General features: G+C 41.5%; 1 protein-coding gene across 2 annotated transcripts in view; it reads left to right on the top strand.

Annotated features, from left to right (window-relative positions):
• The window catches only part of PPM1L (protein phosphatase, Mg2+/Mn2+ dependent 1L), a 180619-nt gene that overhangs the window by 102110 nt on the left and 51263 nt on the right, over positions 1-27246 (top strand). For both annotated transcript variants that reach the window (XM_083504507.1, XM_083504508.1), the window contains exon 3: positions 22936-23110. In XM_083504507.1, the coding sequence (XP_083360633.1) occupies positions 22936-23110 (175 nt within the window). The remainder of the gene's footprint in view (positions 1-22935; positions 23111-27246) is intronic.

The following is a 27246-nucleotide window of genomic DNA, read 5'->3' as shown; positions in this document are numbered from 1 at the left end:
ACCTTTGTATATTGGATAAATCCAAATGAGCCTTAATTGCTAAAAACATCTGCTGTTCAAGGAGCTCTGCTGATATATGCTGCGTTAGGAGAATATCAGATACACCAGATACCATTTTTGAAGAGGTTGCAAAATATGGCAATTCTGTCACAGGCCTGGTTTCTTTAGCCTCCCTCCACCCCCACTTTCTCCCTCTGTTTTCTATGCTTAACAAAAATAAAAGGTAAAGAAAACATTTGGCTCTGTTAGGGTGGGTTAGAATAGACCTCAAGTGCAAGGGTAGCAATGCACAACTATTATAAAGTTTGCTGTCGACATGAGCACCTGATAATTGCCATGCCAGTTGAAACCCAAGGTCCGTCCAGTCCAGCATTCGGATGACCCTACAAACCTTGCAAGCAGAGAGGTATAGCAGCTTCTCTCTGATGTTTGTTCTCCGCATCAGATAATTGGAGGTGCACTGCTCTTAACATGGAATTTTCATTTGGAGCTATTACAGCTAAAAGCTGCTAATAGGCTGTTCTCCATGAATCTATCTAATCCATTTTAAAGCACCTTATGTCAGCAGCCATCAAAATACCTGTAATAACGAATTCTAAAAGGAAATGCATAGCTAACTTTAAAAAAAAATCCGGACTTAAGATGCCTTTTCCCATGCTGCCATTTTTGTACCTCTTCTCTACATTTGGAGCGTTCGATAGTATTTCCGCTAGGTGTGTTCTGTGCTCACAGTTGGATGCTCATACACTAAACTGGAAGAAATAGTAAGGTATCAGGTGATAACCTTGTACAATGATTCATTTTATATACACTGCAGTTATCGGCTATAGATATGGCCGCTGAAGTGTTGCCGAAGAAGAAAATAGCAGGATGGTAGCAACAAGAAGTAATTAAATAAAAACCCTTCAGCATGCTGTAATTTATTGGCCATAGCCTGCCTGTGTGTGGACAAACAGAAAGCCAGCATGAGCTAAGGTCCTGAGAAAATGCGGCTTGCAGGGATGTGATAACGTGGGTACTGTGGGTACTGTTTGATTCTCCCTTCCTAAAATCCACATGCAGCTGCTCTCCTAAGTGGCGCACAGTCCACACAAACACATTTTGCATACATTCCATTTAAGAACACAAGAGCATCAGAAAAAGCCTTGCTGGGGCAGGCCATGGTCTGTCCAATCCAGCATCCTATTGGTCCAGAGTGGCCAAATATATCATAGAAGCTAAGGGGTCTTGGGGGTGATCGTGTGTGTGTGTCAGGAGATGGAGGGCCTTCCAGGACAGGATCAGAAGCTGAGAGTCGCAGCATACGCGCAGACAGTCCCCGTCCAGAGTGAGGGGAAGAGCATGCCTAGAGCTTAATTTCAGCAACGCCTTCATTGAGTTAAGACTTACCAGAAACGTTGCTGTCTTGTTGTTTTTCTACTAATGGAATGCTAATTGCATTCTCTGTCTTCCATGTGTGTGCCTGCCCTGTGGATGACCTGGATCATTGACAGCCCCCTGACACTGGGTGGGTTCACACCACCGGTCTTCTGGTTAACAGTCAGACACACTGACCCATTGCACCACCTGAGGTGTTCGATGGGATGCTCATGGGAAGCCTGTGATTCCCAGGGACTGGCATTCTAAGGCAGCAGAGGTGGAGCATAGCCATTCTGGCTAATAGCCATTGGTGGTATTATCTTCCCTTTGTTTCCATTGAGGCTTGCGCACACACACAAAATTGTTTGAATTTGACCCCGTATTTCAATTCCAAAGGATCCCTAATGTGATTTAAACTAAAAAAAAGTAATATACAATGATGTTTGGGCTGCTTTTGATCCCTCCAACAGTTGGCATTGCTCTGGGCTGGCACATTTTCCCTCTCTTCCCCCACCTGTTCAAAAAACCTAGTTCTCATTAGATTTTTAACTTCAACCCCATCACAGTGTTGAGTGTTGGCAATAGGGTGGTTTGTGCCTTCTTGGCTCCTTTCCACCCAGGGCAGCAGACCTTCCAACAACTGTAATGGCAGAAAGGGAGGAGCCGGACACAGCACCTGTGCTTCAGGTGAGCTGCTGAGCAATCATGAATTTTCTTTCTGTTCTTTCTGCCTGACCAAGCTTTTTCGGAAGAAATTGTGGGGACTCAGCAAACAAGATTTTTTTTTATCACTTCCGTTAATGAGTTGGGAGTCATACTAGGCCCTTGAGACTGCATTATCGTCACAATTTCTAAAGTAATAGGCTCTTTGCATTGCCAAGTGATAAAAATGTAAGCTTTCCTTAGATTTAGTGAAAACTTCTAATCTCCCAAGTTACAACATTTTTAAGTTGATTCTGTTTTCCGTATGTAGACCTATTTTAGTTCCTCCTGTGGTTCATGTTGGCCACAGCATTTGGGGCTGTTGTAGAAGCATCACATTTTACTTTAGCTTACTAAAATAATATGGCATCATCTCCTGTTTGTTGTTGACACCCGTATGTCTTGAAAGACAATGGAGGGCACCTCCGGGGGCGAACTCAAACCGCTTGAGAATCACAGCGCCTGCTGTGGCTGCAGAGACCAGTAACTTGTAACTGCTGTCTTCTGCATTGTTTTTGTTGCTTTATGTATGGAAGTCCTGGGCTGCTCATATGGCATTGCTCTTGCTGATGTGGCCCAAAAGGAAGCAGAACAATACATTTGGCACCAGCTTGGCTGCAGGAATTGCCAGAAGGAGGTGTACAAGGCGCCATCCAACCATCTTAGGGATTTGTATAGGACTTACTCCTTAGGGTTTTCTTCTCCCAAAGATGTTCCACAAAGCACTGGGTATGGATTTTTCCTCAGGGTTTACTCTTGAAGCCTATTTCACAGATGAGTATAGCCACAAGGCAACAGAGGTTTAGGACCAGAGATTTCCTTCTTCTACAGATGGGCTACCTTCCTAGGTTGATGAGCCCCAACTGCCCCTATTTTTCCTCTGCAGCACATGCAGAAATTTCTTCTTGACTGTTGGACCCACTATTGGTCTCATCCACTCAATCTGCAGTAGCCTGTATTCGCATGTTAACAAAGTAGAACACATATATCAATGGCCAGCAGTTTGATTTCATCACCATTCAGTAGCATCTGTTTTTAGTTATGGTTCAGTTAGGCTTGTAGTTGGAAAAATATCACACCAGTTCCATTGTGGGGATTCGGAAGACAGTTCTTACTCTAATTATAACATGTTTCAGGGATATATATTTTTTAAAATGCCACACATTTTCTTATTTCCTCCAGCAGTATTGCCTGATTTCCTTCATGAACTGATCTAGTTCAGGGCATGCTACGTTCTGATAAATATTTGGAACAACCAGCCTTAGATTTTCTGATCCAAAAATCATATATGTGCCTATGTGGTGTTTGCCCTCCTAGGTGTGTGACATCATATTGGGTCCATAAGGAAAGGGTTAACTAAATGTAAAATGACTAACCAATAGGAACCCAAGGGGAGGAGTTAGAGTTAGAGTTGTTAAGAAGTCAGTCTGGAGTTAGAGAAGAGAGAGGGAGGATAAGTTTGTGGGTTGGGCTAGTCTGATGTGAAGGAGTGAGAGAATCTGTTAAGAGGAGTCAGTCAAACAGTTGAGATAATCAGTCAGAAGGTATTAGGAAGGTATAGGCCGGTAAAGAAACTAAGGTTAAGAAACTGACAAGAAAATTATCTGAGAAACCATAAACTTGTTAATGCTTATAAATTAAACTTGTTTATTTGGTTTAATTTTAACAACTGTCGGGACTCCGTGTGTACCCGAGAGAAACGGGTTGGTGGCAGCGGGGAAGCGAGCACAGTGGTGGCACGGGGATCAATAGACCGTCAAACGTCCGGGGAGCCTGTGTGATCGCCACAGCCTATGAATTGCAAACAACAATTAATTGGCACACTTAGCTCTCACTAGGTTTGTGAACTGAGATGTGAACTTAAATTAATATTTTAGCCTTCCTATTAAGGAATTATTAAATTGCAATGTGTGGGGGATTTTTTGTCTCCATCTTGGCGTTTTATCTGTAAACACAGTTAAAACATTATATAAACTTTTGGCATCCTAGGGTAGCTACTTGCACATCAGCAAGGGAGAGAAAAGAGGACACAAATTTACACAATAATTACTATAATTTAGAATACTAAAAATGATTATTATATTTTAAGTAGAAATGGAATACTTCTCACCATAGCAGGCAAGGTCGTGTCCAAGTGACCTGTGTCTGGCATCTAGGAGCTAACTGTTGATGGGCAACTTCAAGGTCTCATTATCTTCCTTCTTAAGATCCTTTAAATTGGACTTAGAATGGGCATACCTTCAGATGCAGGACTGTCCTCTGACAGCCCTTGAAAGAAGAGGGATGTCAACTGTAAAGTGAGGAACATGGACCTCTGATAGCATCACCATACATAAGAGCTGCACATTAGAGCTTTCCATCACGAACTCTCCTGTGAGTTTTTGAGCAGTAACATGCCATTGTTTCTGTAGCCATCTGATGTAATAATAGCAGCAGCTCCAGTCCTTGGAGTACCACATCCTTTCATTCCTTCTGCCTGCCTGTCATTGAACATGCCAAGGAAATGTGAAATAAAAAATTGTTCACACCAAAACCTCTCAAGGCTTTGGATGAAGAAGGTTGGTGAGAGGGTCGAGCCCTTCAGCATCTTGCCAGTGGCCCAGTGGTAATCTGTCCTTCCAAATTAGAAAAGGCAATAGTCATCCTGAGATGAAACGTAAAACTATGGTTTGGCACTCTGACAGGAGTGGCCTGCCAGCCCTCACTATAAGGCCCTCAGGATTCTCCCCAGGCTACCCTTCAATACAGCTCTGTCATAGTGCCTTTGCCTGGCTGGAATGTGTCTCTGAACTGTTGGTAATCCATGCAGAGGTGTGTGTGTGTGTGTGTGTGTGTGTGTGTGTGTGTGTGTGTGTGTAACTCTGAATTTTGTACAGCTGTAATTCAGGCTTATGTACAAAAGTAAGACTCACATGCATTTCTCCTTTTGCCTCTGGCCCCACCCACACCAACCTGTGGATCCTATAAGTTTGCTCACAGTAGACTAAGTAACTTTCCCTACTCCTGCCCTACAAGAACCATCAAGGAGCCCTGGGCTTGTTGCGTATTCCTCCTCCCCTACCTCAGTCCCATCTCATTTGCCAGTTTCCATCCTCCTTTCGAAGTTTGAGTCAAGCCGTAATTCAGTACTTCATCAGAACCAGAAAACAGGTTTTCATTTGACCTGAAAATCAGGATCAATTGCCTCGTCACAGAGATCCGCTCTCTGTTTTTTTGCCTCAGCAGGAATCTGGTATGTCAAGCCAATGGTTATTGATTTATTTACACCTCGGAATTTTACTAATCTACTTTCTCTGCTCAATCTTTGCTATGGTTTTTGTTGTTGTGCTTGTTTCTCATTTAACTGTTGATGTTGCGATTTGTTGAATGGGAAAGCAGAGCATAAATGCTGAAACACGCAAACCAGAATTGTAGGACCTGATCATGCTGCCAATTTGCAGCGACCTTGGCATGGCTCCTAAATCTCTTCCCTTCCCTTCTGCCAAGTGTTATATCATTTTAATAATATCAACTGCTCTGTGTGGGTTTTGTGTCTTCTATTACTATACTCTAAGGTCTTCAGATGAATTATGCTGTCGGAAGTCCAGTTCAACATTTCTCGTGTTATATTTTCAAATGCCAGTTCTATTTAATCTTCCTGAAGCAGATGCACACATTGTCCTCACAAATAAGCATGTACATTCTGTGCTATAAACTTCATTATCTAAACAGGCTTCCATATAACTAACACATAGCATTAAGCAGAGTAGCTAATGTTGGTAGACCCAATTATACAGAGCCCTTCTTTTAAACAAACAAGCATTAAAAGGAAAAAGATTGACAAGTGCATTTTGAACATACCATAAGTATTTGAAAACCTCCATTTCCTCCTTTATTTCGACTGTCTTTCAATTTTGCCATGCTGTTATCTGGAAATACTAATAGCCATAAATCCATAAATGGATGATGTCAAGGAGGATCAAGCCCTCTTGTGTTCAAAGCATTAAGCTGGAGCTATGTCCTACAGCAGATGGCCTTTTCTTTCCATTTCATGGACACCAGTTCTCACTGGGCAATTCATTATTTTCTACAACTGAAGCAGCTGTGGATTACTGTAATTATGGATTTAATATATCCTTGACACTTCAGTGTGAATACTAATTCAAACTTAGCACATCTCCTTGGAACTACCAGATTAATTTTCTCATGGCTATATGATTTCTGATTTGAAAAAGGACTTTGAGGGTGCAGTGATTTTTGGCTCCTACAAAATCAGTGTTTTTCAGAAATGGTCGCATTGACTTTGTGGTGTTGTTGTTGTTGTTGTGTCTTTGGAGAATCTGGAGAGATCATTTCTGCCGCCTTTGGCTTCTAGGTCATAGGTTCTGGTTTTTGTTTTAAGTTCTGGAGACTGGTAGGAAAAAGACGTCTCAACCAGCAGGTTTATGGTGATACTATCATAGAAAAATGCAAGAGATCCACATGGAAATGACTTCTTTCTTGCTGAACCGTAGCAGTGTACCAAATAATCTAAAAATGTGTTGCACCAAGGGAGTGCTATTTCTGAGTCCCCCATAACTATTTTTAAACCTATTCCTTTCCTTTGAAGAGTAAATGTTTCTTGCACTTCCCAAGCGTGCTTATTATCTTCCACAGTCTGTGCTGCTTTTAATATTCTAGGTTTTGACTTCAGAATTATTACCAAGAGGCTGCTATTCTTTTGAATGCACATGAGGTTTGCCCCAGTGTGATTCCATTAACATCACTTGACTTATTCCTGTTGAGGGATCAGAAGGAGTCCCTAAACATCTCAAGACATATTCTGACTGCGAATCTTTATGTTCAGCTTTCTCAGAAAGCATTTCAAGTTGCATACATATTTCTGAAGTTGAGACACATTTCTTTTCAGATATTTCCTGGGTTTAAGTGTGTCATAAGTGGGAATTCATTGAATTGTGGAGTTGGAAGGGATCCCGAGGGTCATCTAGTCCAACCACCTGCAGTGCAGAAATCACAATTAGATCATCCATGACAGATGACCATCCAACCTCGGCTTAAAACCCTTCAAGGTTTAAAACCCTCTACACAACCTCCTGAGGGAGTCTGTTCCATTGTCAGCTCTTACCACCAGAAAGTTCTTCCAGATTTTGAGTTGGAATCTCCTTTCTTGTAACTTGAAGCCATTGGTTTGAGTCTTAGCCTCCAGAGCAGGAGAAAATAAGCTTGCTCCATCCTCCATGTGACAGCCCTTGAGATACTTGGAAATGGCCATCATATCTCCTCGGTCTCCTCTTTTCCAGGCTAAGCATACCCAACCCCCTCATAAGGCTTCGTTTCCAGACCCTTGATCATCTTGGTTGCCTTCCTCTTCACGCATTCCAGCTTGTCGATATCCTTCTTAAATTGTGGTGCCCAGAACTGGACACAGTACTCCAGGTGTGGTCTGACCATTGCAGAATAGACTATTACTTCCCTTGATCAGGACATGAATCTTCTCTTGATGCTACATTAGGGGGTTTTTTTTGCTACCGCATCACAGTGTTGACTCATATTAAGCATGTGGTCTATTAACACCCCAAGATACTGTGCGTTACGTAACCAAGCAAACTCCAGTGATACATGGGAGAAGTCCAAGGATGGTCAAATGTGAACATTCTAAAAATGGCCAGTCTTGGTTTTTTTAAGGCCAGGGTTGCCAGAGTTGTGCCCTAAGGAATACCTGCTTTGGGCCACATGCTCTGTCTGTGCAAAACGAGGCTTCTTCTTCACTGGCCCTGAGCACACTTTCTTGCCCTAGCTGGGTCCCAGGTTGCAGCAAACCTTCCACCAAGGCTGTTACGGGCACAGACAACAGCAACGTTCAGGGCCAATCCACGGTGCAATTCCAGGCAAGCAGTGGTTCCAACAAGGGCTCACTCAGGTAAGAGGCAAGTCATGAAGCAGGCTGATGTCCTATTGAGCAGGTGTCGGAATCAACTGCAAGAAACATCTTCCAAAAAAGACGGGAAAGGGGGTTGGGAATGAAGCAGATGGGAAGGAAAAGTGGCTTTCAGCACAGGAAAACCTGATTTATTTTTAGCAACAGGATTAACCATGTGTAATTAATTTACTTGGTAGCGGGACACAGTTGCTGGGCAGGCAGGGTGAGTTGTAAACCCCTTTAACAATAGCGGCCATAAATTTCTGGTGAAGGCTGTGGGGAAGGGAGCCTTCATACTGCCAGTTTCTGATGCAGGAAAATCTGTTTTATAAATGATAACCTACCTTCCAGCTAATTAGTTTCTTCAGCGGCATTATGTAAGACCATGCTTATCTTACCATAAAGGTTTTCTTCTGCAGTTTTTTTTTAAATGAAGACTCTGTGCATATTTTTCAAGGTCTTAGTAGACCTGCTTATTTCTATGTAGCCTTAATGCATTTTTTGGGGAGGGGTTGTGGAGGGAATAAGGCCATTTAGAAGTATGCCCATAAAATATTTCTTACAGTCATATCTATTTTTTCTGCTTTTCATATCTGAGGAAAGCCAGGATATTTCGATGGGGATACTTCTCAACCACACACAGAACATTTTTGTAGGTGACATTAATGATACACTCCCTCCTTTCTAATTACTTAGCATTAGTTTTCAGGCTTCAGTGTTACTCACCAGCTGCTGCTGTTACCCAGTAAAAATGTGGAGCAATTAAGAATGAGTTTGTTTGTTTTTTGTTTTATGGATCTCTATATTGTGTGTAGTTAATGGTTGTTTAAGGCAAGCCAGATTCTATCAGAGCATATGTAATTTCAAACAAGTGTTTCCCAAAATTCCAATATCTGAAAAATGCCTATAATCTTGTTTTGGTGTTTTCTTAACAGCCATTTCATGGCAACAAAATCAGCAAAAGGAGATGCGCTTCCATTTTGCATGATGAAAACCCCAAAAGGTTTTGCTGTAGAGAATAATTTTATACAGTATTTACATTTTGTTTCCTCCCCTCCCCTTTCTGCTTCTGCTGTCGAGTCCCTAAAAAACCACTCTCTTTCCTCCCAGCAAGGAACCCCATTGCTGCCACAGGGTTCCTTGGAGGGGGTGGGCTTTCTCCACCCCTAGCCACTTTTTGGGGGGATGCAGCTGTTCATTCTCCCCCCGCCCCTCCATGGAAAGAAACAGTGGTGTCTCCATTGATTGTATGGGGTGTGGAGGAAGAAGGTAGCACCCCAAAAAAAACTGCTAGTGGGAAAGAGTTAAAAATGTAAAGACACCCACCCCAGCCATGATACTGTTGCCTTAAGAGTCCTTGACAAGGGACCCCCTCCACTCGTTTTTGGTAATGCAGAGTCCCCCGTAAGCAAATCTCTTCAGTTGCATAAAAGGGAAAAGTGAAGAAAAACTTTGTGTTGTGTTGTGCTTGCTCTTAAATGATAAGGACACCTCTAGCCACTCTTGTGGTTGTGTTACGCCGGTCAGAAGCACTCTGAGCGTTCTATGCAACACACATCAGGAAAGTTCAGCCGGAGCGTGGCCGTTTGTACCCTGCTGTTTCCAGGTCAGATTGTGCCTCAAAACAAAACTCTGGTCAGTTTCTGTCAGGTGCCTGTTGCGGTTGCTCAAGAGTAACCAGGCAGGACTCCAACCTGTGTTTTACAGGCGTTATTTTGGTGCAAACTATTTACAGTGAAGAGCCCCAAAGCTCATGTCTGGCTCAATCGCTAGCAGAATCCGGGAGTGGTCTTTTTTTGGACCTCCCCCAACTTAAAAGTTTCGTTACCCCCAACCTTCTCCTCCTCTCTTTGCGCCTCAGGCTACTGCGCAGGATGGGCGATGGCAAGGGCATGCTCAGGCTCGGTGTTAAGGCTCTTCCTGGCATCCTCTGGTCCTTGCACCTCTTCTCCACTGGAGGTGGGGCTTTCCTCCTCCCTGGAAGAGGAACTGCTTCGCAAGATTTTCAGAGGCTCCCTGTAACACAACTGCCCTTCTATTTCTCGCCTCTGAGCCGATGGCAGTTCCCTGACAGTTTCTAAACAAGCTGACTTCAAATCATGGGTTATGAATCTGGCTTCTTTAACTAACCAGAGTTTGTGTTACCGTAAGCAATGCTAAGACAGGAGCCTGTGCGAAATGAGAAGTGAATGCAAGCGTTCGCCTCTTGGCCATGGAGGCAGGAGGAAGAGAAAGATGGTGGCTGGGTGAGCCCGTTTGGGTGTGTAGCTTGGCATTACATGGGCTATGCAGCCACTGGATCGTCTGGCAAAATCTCCACGTTTTTTAAATAATCTTTCAATGTGTTCTTAAAGGCCATAAAGCACTTTGCACATGCTGATGGCTATATAAATTATTACTAATATTTATTTTATTTTATTTTTTAAAAATACTGCTCTTTAAATCCATGCTGCCCACATTGAAAGCTCCAAAAACACACATCATTAACAAGGATGTGCCACTAACCCTCACCCCCATTAGTCTTCTTGAATAGATTTATGGGGGAAGTGTGATTCGCTTTCAGACTCGCCTTTGCTTTTCCCTGCGCAGAACATAGCAGTCTTCAGCAATGAATTAGTATGGATTTTTAAAACTCCTTTAGTTTGACTATAGATTTTTCATTAAGCAAAAAAGACATGATGTAGGAAAATAGACTGTAGCTGAAGGACACTTAATTACCTTTCAGACTGAGGCCGTTACACAGTGCACATACTGCAGGTTGTCCCTGTGAGGGGTTTTTAAAAACAGGTTCATTTGAAATGACTAAGAGGAAATATGTAATTTGGTGAGCATTGCTTCTTTTTTACCTTGTTCATCCCTGAGGAAGCAACTGACATCTGTTAGTTCAACTGGATACTTTCACCATAGCCATTAATACTCTCTTTGACTAACGGAAGATTACATGGCATGAGCTTTTCAGCCTCTCACTAGAGCCAGCAAGGATTTATTATTTATCTTGGCTGATTGAAATATAGGGGATCCTGAACAGCAGAGGAAGATACTTTGCTTACCAAAACAATCTTAAATTGTGATTTCTTTCTAGTTTCCTTATGCCTGCATCAAGTTGGGATCATGTACATGCAACTGAAAATACTAACACATTTATTACGGCATGCGCTTGCGCGGGCTATCATCTGCTTTACCAGGTACATAAAGTGTTATCTTGAGTTACAGGAGTGTGTTTTGGAAGAGGGGGATTGTAAACGGTGAGGTTAGAGGGAAATGAAATGAAGAAAGTGACAGACAGTGATATTTAATGAACTAACTGTGGTAATTGCCCAGAGTTCTTGATCACACAGAAAACGTGGCATTGGTAAACTAATTAACATATATTATGGGGCTAAAAATCCTCAAAAGATGTAGTATAAAGCTTAAATAAGACTCAAGAGAGCAGAATAAAACAGCATAGACCAAAACAGATTTTGGAGGCCTGGGAAAATAACAAGGCTTTTGCCTGTCAGCAGAGTAAGTGCCAGGCAACACGGTCTGGGAAGTGGATTCTACAACTGAGGTGCTACCACTGAAAAGGCCCTTTTATTGATAGTCATACCTCACCTGGCAGGGGCATTTGCCTCTAAAAGATCTCAGAGTCTGCATAGGTACATGTAAAAAGAAACTGTCTTCGTATATGTGGATCCCAAGCTATGAAGGGCCTTAAATATCAAAAACATTCGTTTGAATTGGTCCCATAAATGGAGTGGGAACCAGGGAAGATTATATATCACTGGCATAATGTGTTCATACTGGCAGCCACATTCTGAACTAAACTGACGTTTCTGGCACTGCATACGATTCACTGTACTATTCCAGACAGGAGACTATGAAGCAGAGTGTCGGGGAACTGCCATCAGCTCAGAGGCGAGAGGTGGAAGGGCAGTTGGATTACAGGGAGCCTCCAAAGATTGTGAGAAGCAGCACTTCCTCCGCAGAGGAGGGAAGCCACGCCTCCAGTGGGGAAGGGATGCAGGGCTCAGAGGATGCAAGGGAGAGCCACAGCACCGAGCATGAACCAAGCGGGGAGGAAGCAGGTCCCCCTTTGCCCACGCCCTCTCTGCGCAGTCGGTAGGATGGGAGTCAAGAGACTACTCTGCTGCGGAAAGTTTAAGGACTGCCCACTCCCAAATTCTGCTAGTGAGTGAGCAAGACATGGAATTGAGAAGTTCTGCGCTGTGAATGTTTTTGCACCGATAATAAAGCCTTTGAAAAGACCAGTGGGGGTCTTGCCTGTTTGCTCTCGAGCAACCATGCCGGCACACATAATACAGAGATTGGATGGCCATCTGACATGGATGCTTTAGCTGAGATTCCTGCATCACATGGGGTTGGACTGGGTTACTCCCAGGATCCAACTCTGTGATGGCATGTATAACAGATGCAAGGTTGTCTTTGTCCAAGTGGAGTCATATCTAAGTCTCCCACCCACTTGGTGCCTCTGTTTTGTTTAGCATCCCTGCATTATGGACTTGATCCTTCCAGGAATTCCTTTCAAATTCCATAGACAGCAAATAAGAAATGTAAGAAATTTAAAATGCAATTAAAAAGCAATAGTATTTAATGCGATGGATGTGCTGTCTCCCTTCTTCAACCACTGCACTCGAATGAAGCTCACGAGCCACAGTTTGGGAACATCTGTTCTGGAACAAATTGAGATTACTAGAACTCTTCAGTTGTCAAATGGCAAGCAGTGAGACCTTCATAAGTGTGTCTATAGGGCTACAGAAGCAATAACCTTAATTGTCTGAATAACATTAGATCAACCCAAAGAATTAAGACTTAGGTGTTCAAAATACGAAGTGCATTTTGTCTAGCTGGTGGAGAGCTTTTGAGCTACGGGCACATTTCCTTGAACTGTCTTAAAGCAGGGTGTGAGTTTCATCAAGGCCGAACAGAATTGCTTCTTTTGATAATCAGTCTAAGCCACGATGCTTCCAATTTTTCCAGAACTTCATTAAAGCTCAGCTTGGATCGTTGTACAGTTGGAAACGGAATGAAAAAAGGAGAAGTCCACATTCTTCACACTTCATTGTACACATTTATAAAAGTCTTAATGGCTTCCAGCTTCAGTTGAAAAATCAGTGTTTTACAGGCAGTAGTGGAGCAGAGAACGCCTAGTATTATATGTCTCGCATGCCTCAGATATTTCCCAAAACATAACCTATTCCAGATAACAGTTCCTCAGTTTTGCTCTTAATATAGTAACGTATTCCAGTAGATCATATCTCAGAGTATATAGAAAGATGTCTCTGAAAAACATGTACATCCTATACATATCTATTTATGTGGAAATCTGTATTGGTCAGTTTTGGGTTTTTCCATGGTGATATTTAATGGTAGTTTTTAATAAAAATCTAAGATTTGCCCTGTTGGGTCAAACTTCACCACCTGGCTGTCAGATTTCTGAATACTGGTTGGCTGGAAACCATAGTGGGGGAGAGGGCTCTTGCACTCAGGTCTTGCTTGCGGGCTTCATAAACCTATGGTTGGGCAATGTGAGAAGAAGATGCTGGACTAGATGCGCCAGTGGCTTGATCCACCAGACTTCTACATTGTTAAACCAATGATCCATCTAGTCCCAGAATCATAGAACTGTAGAGTTGGAAGGTCCCCAACCTGTAGAGGGGTCATTCTTGTCCAATCCCCTGCAATGCAGGAATCTTTTGCCCAACGTGGGGCTTGAACCCACAATCCTGGGATTAAGAGTCTCATCCTCAGGGTCATTGGTTTGTTTTGCTATTGTTAATGTTTTTATTATGTACTTTGTGGTTTTATTTTGTATTTAATGCTGTGAATTTCTCTAAGATCTCCAGATGAAGGACAGTATACAGATTTAATAAACTACTACTAATAATAATAATTTTTTTAAGCACGCCTAAGCTAGTGGTTAGGGATGCAGGTGGCGCTGTGGGTTAAACCACAGAGCCTAGGAATTGCCGATCGGAAGGTCGGCGGTTCGAATCCCCGCGACGGGGTGAGCTCCTGTTGTTCGGTCCCTGCCAACCTAGCAGTTCGAAAGCTTGTCAAAGTGCAAGTAGATAAATAGGTACTGCTCCGGCGGGAAGGTAAACGGCGTTTCCATGTACTGCTCTGGTTCACCAGAAGTCGCTTAGTCATGCTGGCCACATGACCTAGAAGCTGTACGCCGGCTCCCTCAGCCAGTAAAGTGAGATGAGCGCTGCAACCCCAGAGTCGGTCACAACTAGACCTAATGGTCAGGGGTCCCTTTACCTTTAAGCTAGTGGTTAGTCCATTGAGAAGTCATGCCCTCAGATCAAAAGATTATCTTGCCTTGTGAATGTCTTATCTGATGTCAGATAAGCTTAGCAGCTTAGAAAAGGGGGGGGAGGGGGGGAAACCAGCAGGAACTCGCAAGACATTGTCGTCTTGCGAAGCAAGCCCATAGGAGATTCATTTTGCGAAGCACCTCCAAAACGGAAAACTCTTTCGTCTAGCGAGTTTTCCGTCTTGCGAGGCATTCGTCTTGCAGGGCACCACTGTAGTGTGAATTGAAACAGGATGAGGAGAGAAGTGTTTGCTTTTAGTGAAAATACTCCTGTGGCCAAAGGCAAATTAGATACATAAAATGTTTCTCTTTAAAAACCAGAATTACTGCATTTGAAGTAGTGATTATATTGTATATTCCATGTCACTCCACATTTGAGTTCTGGGATGCACACATTTACTGTTGCAATAGCACCTAGTTTAAAAGTGCAGTTGTAGTAATAGGTGGTGTAAATCTTTGCTCAACAAATTACAGGCACGTAATCGGACATATAATCAGATTAAAAGAAAACAATTTTTAAAAGAGTGGAAGGTTCATTCAAGGATAAACCACAGGTGCGACTAGAAACAATATTTGATGAAATATTTCTTATTTCTTAGCTATGATTGGCAAGGAATGCCTCAACTTCTAAATATCCACAGTAAGGCCTCGTTAATTTAATGGCCTGAGGGAATTAAAAATGTTTGGTTAATTATGATCTTGCCTAAGAGGGATAAATGTTTATATGTGGTTATATGCGCCGCTGCTGCACGATTTCTGTTCTCATTCTGAAGCAAAGTTCTTAACCCGAGGTAATATTTCTGGGTTAGTGGAGTCTGTAACCTGAAGCGTATGTAACCTTAAGCGTATGTAACCTGAGGTACCACTGTACAGGACATAGAACATGAGGAGACTGAGGGTGATGGCAGACATAATGTTGGAAAGAGGTCACAATATGTTCTTCACCTGACATATGAGCCTATCTTAAGAAAAGACCAGCTGGATCAAACCAGGGCTCATCTAGTCCCATAGCCGGTTCTCACAGTAGCCAGCCAAATGCCTTAACTTCCTCCAGATGTAACAATTTGCATGGCAGATTAATAATAATAATAATAATAATAATAATTGTATTTATATCCTGCCCTCCCCAGCTGAAGCCGGGCTCAGAGCGGCTAACAGCAATAAAAGTAACACAGCATTCTAAAATCAATATTCTAAAATCAATTCAAAATCAAATGGCAAGATTAGCCATCGGTCTTGCCCTCCAAACCCACCCCATGTTTCAAGCAGGCTTCCCTATGTTTTATGGGGCATACATCAACCATAAAATTTCATACACCACTCAGCCTAATTTTTAAAAAGCACAGCAGCACCATAGAAATAGAAAAGCCCCATCAACTACAGAACAGATGTGAATCTAATCAGAACGGCAGGTCACCACTGAAGCATCATTGGAACAAGATGTTCTTCACCAGCTTTCTGAAGGTTAGCAATGAGTTGTACAACTCTTCGATGAGAAAGAGTTCCATGGTGCTGCAATCAAGAAGTCTCTGTCCCGTGTCCAGCGGCGTAGCGTGGGTTGTCAGCACCCGGGGCAAGGCAAGTAATTTGCGCCCCCTAACCCGTGGATTTTAGCAGGGGGCAGAGAGCTGCGAGTGCACCCCACCAGATGTTGCACCCAGTGCGGCTGGCCCCCCCTGCACCCCCACGCTATGCCACTGCCCATGTCCCCACCAGCCCTTACTTCCAACAGTGGTGAGACACATAGCAGATATTTCCTCAAAGATCTCAGTGGGAGGGAGGGATTATGTGGGAGCAAGTGAGGGGTTCTTTATGTACTCTGACCTCAAAACATGTAGGCCTTTAAAGCTGATTGAGCTCAGAAACAAGGTAGGCATCAATGTAGATCCAATAATGTTGGAGATGGGGAAACAATTACAGCAAACTTAAAGGAGTGTCTTGAGTCAAATCAATGCAAACAGAGTGAGCAGTCATGCAGTGCTGCTGAATGTGTCGTTCCAGAACATCACTGAACTTCATTACAATTCTCAGTTGACCTGCCCTTCCTGAGTTTTCACAGAATGCTATGTCCCATATCCAATAAAATCATTGAGATACTTGATGAGGAATATTTTTCTTCCAGAAATTAAAATTGCCATTTTAGCTGTGGATAGCAAATCTGTCTTCTTCCACATTGCTTTTGAGATAACCTATTAAAATGTCAGCTGGAATTGATAGGCACTTGCCTGTTTCAGTATTATGTTCCAAATGGTCGTAACCATTTTGAACTTGGAAAATGCATGTAAAAAGCCAGCATGACTTTCCCCTCCCCTCTAACATGCATTGTGATCTAAATTATGCACCTGCTTCATCCAAATGGAGCTATGTACAATTGCTATTTGATTTTTGCAATTAATCTATTAAATTAACGGATTCATTGTTATGATTCATTTTTCCAAATAATCAGAAGGTCTGGATCTTCCTACTTTTTTTTTTTTTAAGGAAAGCTGATATTTCAGTAGAGATTAGATCTCATAAATACCTGACTAATCCCTTACTGCCATTTTGGATAAAGAATATTTTCAAGTGCATACAGTTCTCCTCTGAATCTAAAGAAGATCTTTCTAACTAGAGAATAAACTCATGCCTTATCTGAAAGAAATTATACTCAGAAATTTTTATTATTATTATTATTGATTGGAGTGATAAAATGTAGCCATTTACAGTTAAATTGCATAAGGTGACTAGATAATAACTCTCCAAGGTATTTCGATATTGTCAATGGCTTTTTAAAAGTTTAACCTGTTACTTTGATTTTCACTGTTTAAAGCTCAGCATATTTGCAGAACCATATTATGGCATTTCAATGAGTTCCAGACAATATTCATATCCCCATTGTTTCTCATCAATTTCACAAATGTTTCTTTTTAAAAGTCCCAAGAAGAAAAAATAAAATAAAACGGCCTATCTTTCTTTTAATAAGGTTCAATTGCCAGTTGCAAACACACAAACACCATGTGTCAACCAAGTCCTTCTGCCAAAAAAAGGAAAAAAGCTTGTAAAAATTCCGTGTTTCTTTTGGAGCATTTTTTGGTTACCATGGAATTTGAAGATATATGGACTATAAAAATGTTGTTATTAAACTATAAAATAACACACACACCCATTAAATAATAATAAAAATCCCCAAAAGATTTTTCATCCCAACGATGATAAACAACAAGCCTAGTAGAAGTCTTAATGCTCCACATTCAAATACTTTACCATCCCTCTCTGCTGGGTCAGTATATCCATTCTGCTGTTGTTTTTCACAAAACAAAAAAACCAGATGTCAGAAGTTAACTGGAAGCAAGATGAATTTAAAGGTAGACCTAAGAAAGTTGAAATGTGTGCTGCAAAAACTGTTTATATCATTGCTGCCAAATACATGTGTGCCTAAGCATCCTTCAAGGGCAGCAGGACCTTGTCTGTCCCCAAAGGATGGTGGAATATGAAATCTCTGTAATATCTCGTCATGCAATGGGAAAGTTGGAGGTGGTGGAGAGAGTATGTGAGAGCACCATAAATCTCCCTCGTAGGAAATACTTAGAGGCATTTTAGAACAACTTTGAGATGTTTCTAATTTCTCCATTTTTCAAAAGTGTTTCCTGTTGCAGCGGCTTTGTTTTTGTGTGTGTGTGTGCGCGCCACCATTTGCTTTAGAGAAAATGCTGATTTGCCCCCCAAATCCTTGAACTGTGGTCAACTGATACAAAGAGGACTGGAGATTTCCAGATGTGCAGAGGCCCTTTGCAACATGCTGAAGTCCAGCATTAAGACAAATTACATTGATTCACTGAAAAGAAATATTGCACACACTGGGTTGAACGCAGAGGCTCTTCCTTCAACAGTTGAGTTGGAACCTCATCTGGATCCAACTCGTATTTCTGTTGCACGTACTAAAGTAATCCCAAGTGCTTTGCAAATATTTACTACTTTCGCATCACCCTGAGTCAAGTCAGTGTAAACTTAAGTTGTCTGAAGGTGTCTATTGTCTAAAGTTGTCCTGCATCCCTGTTTGACGGTAGCAGAATAGACCAGCTGCTTCTAGTTAGCAAGGACAGCAGCTTCATACATTCCTATGCTGCTCTTTCACAATTCCACAATGGCCCCAGGGGCTAATTGCCTATGCTGTGATAACTGAAAATCAGGAAAAGTGCAACGTATTTTCTAACCCACATGGCTGCAAATGTGTTTAGATCAGAATGCTATACGATGTGAGCCATTCAAAAATGCACATGCACATCTCAGGCACTTGCTGAGCTTGACACCAGTGTGCCGATGAACTAAAACAATTACTGTATGGCGTGTCTTCTTTTCGCTTCCTAGTGCTGGAAGCAAATGACTATTTAAAACCTAGCATTAAATATCTTGTGCTCATGTTGCAAGTTAATTTGCATTTGATGGAATAATTTCATTCGTTCTGCACTGCCTGGCTTCTAGACAAATTGAATATAACTTCAGTGATACGTGAGGGCTTCCTAACACAATTAGCTGTAGAGTTAGGGAGACTAAATATAAACCTGCAGAAACAAACGAGACTTGGATTGCAGGGGACAATTTATAGCCAAATCTCACAAGCAGAATCTACCATTTCCTGTGCCGGAGCCCATTTTCCTTGGAAACTGGAAAGGAAGCACAAAAGTTTCACTGGGTCCTTTCCCATTGCATGTCGTCTTTGATTGTACTTTGGTTGCAGCCAAGAGAAGGAGATCAGAGGGATTTTTTCCCTTCTTCTCTGTCTGTAGTTTAGTGTCATAGACAGGAAAGCCGGAATCAGTGATGGACAAAGTTTCATCTTGCATCTCTTCACCCAAAAGAGAGTAAAATGGAAGACCCTACATTGTTTTGTGACTTGTCACTCTGCCCTATTTTTAATCACAGCACAAAGACTCAGCGAGGCTTCCTCCTAAAAGTGGAAAGGGCGGCGTCTCTAGACATAACCTCAACATATTTTATCAGCAGGCTCTGCCTTTGCTGCCTTAAGACTTAGAGCAGACTCAGATGCTTGAACTCCCAGAGGGAACAAAAAGCATATCAAGTCCTGCTTGCTTCTGACATCCAAAATGGGGGTCATGGAGTGATGCATGAACTTTTTCTGCTTCAGGAACACAAACCGCTTTCTTGATAGGGACAGGGAAGATACAAAGAATTGTTAGGGTTTTTAACAGTGCATTTTTGTGTGTTTATTGTGAACTGCCTGGGAAGTATAGAATTGGAGGGCGGTATAGAAAAAGCTTTAGATATATTCAGTAGATGAAAACAGGACTCCCCCCCCCCCCATTTCTTCCTCTGCACTCAGATTGCTAAGGCTGGGAAGTTTATGAAAAGGGCAACCAAAGTTATCAAGGGGATGAAGCAACTTCTTTGTGGGGAAAGGCATGTGGAGCATTAGAGAAAAGGCAAGCAAGAATGGAAGTGTATAAAAATGATGCATGGCACAGAGAATGGGGATAGAGAAAAGTTTTTATCCCTCTTTCGCAACTCTCGAACTCACGGACAATGCAGTTAAGTTTCAGGACAGGCAAAAGAAAGTACTTAAGCTATGGAACTTGCTCCCAGCCACCAACTTGGAAGCCTTTGGGATTAGACAGGTTCATGAAGGAGAAGACTATCAGTGACTGCTAGCCATGTTGGTTATGTTCTGCCTGCACTGTGGCTCACGACTTGCATGTAACTGGGGCAGCAGCACATGTTTTCCAAGGTTGCATCTCCCCAAGTGTGCTCAAGTAGAGCCATTTCAGCTTCCACCAACCATGTGGACTGTGCTTGGTCACAAGAGGTCAAAGGACATTCTGGGTTGATCTGGGAATGAGTTTGCATTGTCGGTATTTACACACATATCTGGGCAAAATTTCACTGGATGTAGTTCTTCAGTTCAGTAGCAAAAGTGATCTCAGGAATACATTCCAGGTGGCAACGTTTATAAGTTTTGTCCAGTATTAAAGAAGTGCACCACTTGTTAACATTTACTTCAACCTTGATGCACCGTGGCATTATCAGAGCTGGCTCTGTCATTAGGCAAAGTGAGGTGGCAGCTTCAGGCAGCAGCTTTTGAGTACCATAAAAGGGTAAAGGTTAAAAGGGTAGCAAATTATTGGTAAACTTTTCATCTTATATTGGTTACAATGGGACAAAATTCAAGAGTTGTTTTCTTGTCTTAGAATGCTCTTTATAAAATAATTTATAAGTCATTAATCTCCAGAAGGTGTTGGACTCCAAATCCATTCAGCCTCAGCCAGCAAAGGCAATGGCCAGGAATGATGGGAATTGTAGTTTAGCAGCATCTTTAGGGCACCATGTTGACTATCCAGGGTCTCTTAGCTCATTATTGGTGGGTTATTGTTGTTGTTTACCTTTGCTAACCATTTTTTACCTTTTACTATTCGGGTTAGAAGCTTACTACTATCAGTTTATGCATTGCCATATATTTGGCTTAATGTTGCCAAGATGTTGTGTATTCTTTAAAATGCAAATTCAACATTTTGTACTTTGCTCTCCTGCTGAACAACTCTGCACATTTTGGATATCTTCCAGGCCATTGGCTCAAATAATGATGTGTTATATTGTTTATTGGCAATCTGTGCTATTTAACAACAGTTCATTGGTGGTTGAGTGCCAAATTTAGCTATAGCTAAATGTTCTGAATAATTTAATCAAACAATGACTAATTGAGGGAACTGTACTTAAATTACCAAAAGCAAGCATTGCTCTTCAGCCATCCTGCTGAGGCGTTAAATGATCCTTCAGCTAGAAAAACTTTGAGTCAGCCCAGTATATTGGTGATTTGCCAAGCATCTTTAACAAGTTGGGCATATGGTGGCTGTTCAGCTGCAAGAATCTAGCAGTGTAAACAACGAACATATGATTGTTTACACCACAGCCATTGTTTACATCGTAGCCATTGGGCTTCCAGTTGCGCCTTCCATTCATTCACTGCAATTCAGGCTTTCCTTGATGAACAATTCACATTTTACGTGACAGTTGCATTTTTATTTTTTTTGAAGAGTGAAAAAGAGGGCACATTTTCCAACTTCTATATTTAACTATGGATCGCTATGACTATTCTCATTTTACATAACCTTGAAAAAGAGGACATGTCCTGGAAAAAGAGGACATATAGAAACCGTATCAGTGGAGAGGAGATGCATTTCTTGAAGCATGGACATGTTAGAAAAGCCACAACTGGCCACAACTCCCTGCTCTTTGTCCACAGTTTGCTGGGAGCCATGCATCTCTGTTAAGCACGTTTGCACATATAAGTGGCAAATAATAGCTGCCACATAAAGTGCCCAGTGTCTCATATAATATTGAGATGGCAATAAGCGGATTTGTCAAAAAAAAAGATTTCCTCAGTATATTAATTCCTTTGTAACGTCAGAGAATGTATTCTCCATTCTTGAATACCAGCTGAAATGATAGTAGGAACCAGTGTTCTGTGAGTTGGTACCTGGGGGGAGGTACCTAAGGCAATAGCCATATTTATATAAGTTTTAAGAATCTCACAGTGTTAAGTAAGGTTAGTTCATTCCTCACTTAGTCCCTTGTGATATCACTTTACAAAGATTGCAACAGTAAATATTACTCCAGTGATATATTGGGGAATTCATATCTAGTTTCTTGTAGTCATCTAGAAGATAATATTTCTTTTTTAAAAATGATGTGGAGCCCACAGATGTGGTTACCATGAAACCAGAAATAAATAGGGTAGAGATCTGTGATAACCAGATCCAAAGAAATCCAGAAATTAAAACTGTATTTTAATATTTTGTTGGAAGCCGCCCAGCAGAGTGGCTGGGGAAACCCAGCCAGATGGGTGGGGTATAAATACTAAGTGGTTGTTGTTGTTGTCGTTATGTCTCAGGGGAGGCAAATGCTCACAACACCTTATTACTGCAACGTGATTTTTCAAGGGGAGGGGAAGCTAATTCAGAAATCAAGAACCATACGAAGAACAGGGCCAGACCTCCCATTAGGCATGGGAGGACAACCGCCCGAGTGGCTGACTTTGGGAGTCATAAAGGGCAGCAAATGTTTTCCTCTTTAATTTTTATTTGTGTGTGTGTGTTTATACTGCCAGGGAGTGGGAGAGGCACTTGTGGAATATTCTGCCTCAGGCGCCAAAATAACTTGACTGGCCTTGGGTAAGAACATAATAGTCCACCCTGTTCTAATCAGATGTCTTGCATTAAGTCTGCAGGCAGGACCTGAGTACGATAGCACTCTCTGCGTTTGTTGTTCCCAGCAGCTGGTATTCAGAGACATACCCCTTCTGATATTGGAAGCAATATATAGCCATTATGGCTAGTTGCCATTGATATCCTATCCTCCATGAATTTGTCTAAATCCATTTTAAAGCCCTCCCATTCTAGCCATCTAGAATGGATGTACATCTTCATTCTGTGGTCATGGATTTTGGAATTTAACTGTGTGCTATGTGAAGAAGTACATCCTTTTATTTATTTATTTATTATTTCACAATTCTGATGTTACTGCATTTTTTGAAAACGTTAATATTTTTGCATGTGTTTAAATATGCCTGTACAAGGAGAAATGTGACAAAACAGATAAATCAAGTAACTAAGCTTTACCCAAACAAAACTAACTGGGTTTTCTCTTTCTTTGTTTGTTTCTATAGTCAGCAGCAGAATATGTGAAATCCCGCTTACCTGAAGTCTTAAAACAGCACCTTCAAGACTATGAAAAGGACAAAGAGAATAGTGTTTTGTCTTACCAGACCATCCTGGAACAACAAATTCTGTCCATTGACCGAGAAATGCTGGAAAAGTTGACTGTCTCTTATGATGAAGCAGGTATGTTGACAATTCAGGTGGAATGTCCACCTGTGGTCTTTCTCGTGGTGGAGGATCTTTGAAACTGCAGCCATCCTAGTGACATGATTTGTTACAGCACATTCGCTTCTGCAGAATTCTCACTTCTTACACACATACTATGGACAGCAGTATCTTTCATTTTTTTTGTTTGGCATTCTCCAGACTACGATCTGAAAAGAAAATTGCTTGTTCTGTTCATCTGGTAGACAGAATGATGAAATAAAGAAATTTTCCACTACAAAGAATTTTTAAAGATGAATAACTATCCACATCACATCACACAGTAAGGGTTAAAACATCCCTGTCCCTGATTGCACAAATCTCTAGATTTTATACCACAATTTGTCTCTTGTTTTGCTTGACTTATATGGCTGAACCCTGTTGTTTTTCTTACCATCAATCCTACTGCATCTGTTCCTTTAATCACCACTTTTTAAAAAACCCATCTGGTTTATATACACAACACAATAAAGGACAGTAATTCAGTTTTATATAATCTGTAGAGCAAAGCAGAAATCAGTGACTTGGCAAACACTTCAGATGCATGTATATTTCATATCATTTTGTGATTGTAAAGTGAGAAAGATATATGTTTTTTATATTGTGTGCTCGTCAGATGATCCATCCATCTCTTTTCAACTTTAGGCATAGGGAGGAAAAGTAGATGGCAGAAAATTATAAATGCATCTAAAAAGGGAGGGAAAACACAACTTTTTATCCCCATTGGAAAATATGTTTGAACAATAGGAAAGAAGTGTGAAGCATTTGTTTTTCCTTTTTAAATTGGGGTTTTTAATGCTGAAATGAGGCAATCATGTCAGATTTAAGAGCTGCATAAGCAAGTCTGGAATAAAAGTCTTTTGTGAAAAGCGATTTTTTAAATATATGTACCCTCCGAATGTTACACACTGCAAATATGAGTCCTGTATTTATGCCCGTAATGAGGAAGATAGGCTGCTTTAGTATTCTAATCAAGTCTCTTGTTTGGTACAAGAGGAGTAATGGTGCTACCTGTTCTGAAGCGAAGCCTGATTATGACTGCTCTGCGAAATATGTGTGGTTTTCCTTTTTTTGAAGAAAAAAAGGAAAAGAAAAGCCCACAAAATAATAATACTCGAAGCAGATGTTCGCAATTCCAAATCCTTCAGCCTTTCAGCTGCATGACAATTCTAAGCATAACGTTTCCTCCTGCGACGATAGACTTCAGTGCTTTGTCAAACTTCTTTCATTTTAATGAGAAGGTCAAACTGCTTCTCAGCTCTACATGGCGTGCAATAGGTGGAGTGCTGGCGGAGGCTGGGTTTGCAAAAGGGAAGAAGAGAGGCAGTAGTTTTAAAGTGAGGAAATTATAAGCACTTCAGGTGAAAGTATAACTGTCTTCATATACATCAGCAGGATGGCATCAGAACATATCCTCTGGCTGCCTCTCAAGTGCTTAACATCTATAATCAGAAGCAGCTGGAGTTCTCCTAAGTGCCAGTCGGAAATCTAACGTGGAATTAAATCTTTGAGGCATCTGGCATCCTGAAACTTCTGCCGTAGACACAGCCGATCGCAGGTCCTGCCTCACGATTGAGCTGAAGTTGTGCAACAGCAGAAGGGTTAGGCATTGTACTAGTTCACTTAGTTCTTGAGTTCAGCCTGCACGCTTCTTTGGCATAGCCTTGGGTCATATGTCGGCATTCCATTTTAAACCATAGTTAAACTAAACTATGGTTTAAAGGTGACACGGTGTGGTTTCCTGGTTCATGCCACTGAAATCGCAGGCACCTCGCTCCTCCCTTGATCCTGCTGCACCATCACAAGCCCAGGTTTAGATGTAGTGATAAGCTTAACGTCTGGCAGCACAGCAGGAAGAAAACACCTCTGATTTCAGCATTATGCAGAAGCATGCCGCAATTTCACCATTAAACCATAAATTAACTTAACTATGGTTTAAAGAGGCTGGCTCAGTGATGCAACCCAGGTTCCTGTGGGGAGCTGCAGCCCAGTTCTCACAGGCCAGTAGCTGTGTCTATGATGCATGTGTTGTCACATTCATGCACACTTAAGACTTCTTAGGCTCACAACAGAAAAGTAATGTGTGAGCGATAGTGAAGACTTGAAAATGCCAGTTTAATTCTAAATCAAAGGAAGGTTTAGCCCTCCTGGTTGCAAAGTTTGGCCTTTTGAAAATGTTTCACACTCCCTTCAGCTTCTTGTCTGTGTTATTACAAGGAACATAGGAAGCGGCCTTATTCTCAGTCAGACCACTGGCCCATCTAATGCAGTAATGTCTATACTGACTGGCAGAAAGTCTGCAGGGTTTCAGACTGGGGACATTCCCAGCCATGACAGGATATACCTGGGAGCTTCTGCAGGTAAAGCCAAATACTCTACTACTGAGCTGTGGCCTTTTTGCTTAAATAGGTTTAATTAAGGAAAGGTTGCATGGGTTTTTGACAGCCACCCTCATCATGAGGCAATCTAAATTGGCATACCTCACATTGCCAATTTTCATTGAGGAATCATTGGTATGTTCAAGGTGCTTTGGGATTTAGATTTCTTGAGCGTTATCCCCCTCTATCCTATGGCAAACTGCTTTTGAAACTGAGGTGATTTTCAGATATTATGTAGCATACGAATCTGCTACTCAAAATTCCCACTAGGTATGCCCAACTTGCACCTAAAGTAAGCCATTTAAAACCAAGGCCTTAAGTTTTAAGACTCTATTTTTACTTGCCTCATGCCTCAAAATACTTATGACTTCATGTGCGTTATACACCATAAAGAGTTGTTTATCTGCAGGAATTAACTACCCACCCCCCACTAGATATCCATTTACTTAGCTTAGATTTCAAACTATGGCCACAGGATAGCTGACTGCCAAATTGTTTTAATAGCCCAACTGACCATCTTTGTGTATGTGGATCAGGCTAGATTGAAGATTGATCAGGCTTTCTCACCATTTATAGGCTTTCTCACCATTTCACCTACAGGTATTAATTTTTGTAATTTTCTAGAAGGTCCATCAAAATTAGATGGTTGATAGCCAGTGTCAACAAGTTGTTTTTATCTACAGGGTATATTTATATACTCAAGTAGCAAGAAAGGTATGACTAACTTTTTTGACCCAAAGTGTCCAGATGTTTCAGAGAATAATGAGGAGGGGTTGTTTCCACAGGGCAGTCCCAGTACATTTTGCCACCTGAGGCGAAATGGCAAATGGTTTCCTCCTCCCTCGCAAGTCAGTGTGCAAAATGTGCAATGCTGGCCAAGTTTTTTTGGCACCTGAAACAGAGACTCTCCAGAAATGTCTCTCTCTGGGAATAAAAGAACAATAAAAACAACAATTTAAGTAACCTAACCATTTTCTGACCTCTCATGACACCCCCCCCCCATGACATTCATGATCTTGCTCACTCTGCCTCATAGGGCTGACCCCTCCTTTCCCTGCCCATATCACATAGTCAAGTTCCAAATTTTTAATATCAGGTTCCGCCCATTTTATGGAACCTTCGGGCAGAATACAAAACATCCAATTAATATATCCAATCATAAGCCAATTAAAATAAAAAACTGAAATAAAAAAGACCAAATTAAATAATTTGATTTAAATTTAGAACTTGCAGAATAAGGAGTTTCAAGTCAGGTACAGTGGTACCTCGGGTTACATACGCTTCAGGTTACATACACTTCAGGTTACAGACTCTGCTAACCCAGAAATATTACCTCGGGTTAAGAACTTTGCTTCAGGATGAGAACAGAAATCGTGCAGCAGCGGCACGGCGGCAGCAGCAAGCCCCATTAGCTGAAGTGGTTCTTCAGGTTAAGTACAGTTTCAGGTTAAGAACAGACCTCCAGAACGAATTAAGTTCTTAACCCGAGGTACCACTGTTTCTCCATCTTTGATGCAATTTTATATGTTAATCTGTCCTTCCAACTGTACCATGTCATCAGTGGACTCTGCATTCTTAATATCCTCTCTGTGTGTAAATCTTTCTCATTAGTAAGTCAGCACATCAAAGCCACCAAACAAGATGAGCTCAGCTAAAAATAACCATGTGAGTTGACAAGATTTCCAGTGAAGTTTTAACTAAGGAAGCATTCCAGAAAGAAGCCCTGCTAAATGTAAT

This window comes from Podarcis liolepis, assembly GCF_965112155.1.
Source record: "Podarcis liolepis genome assembly, chromosome: 5".
NCBI classification, from domain to species: Eukaryota; Metazoa; Chordata; class Lepidosauria; order Squamata; family Lacertidae; genus Podarcis; species Podarcis liolepis.
Note: the sequence above shows the minus strand (reverse complement) of the source record. Positions and strands in the feature narration are given on the sequence as shown.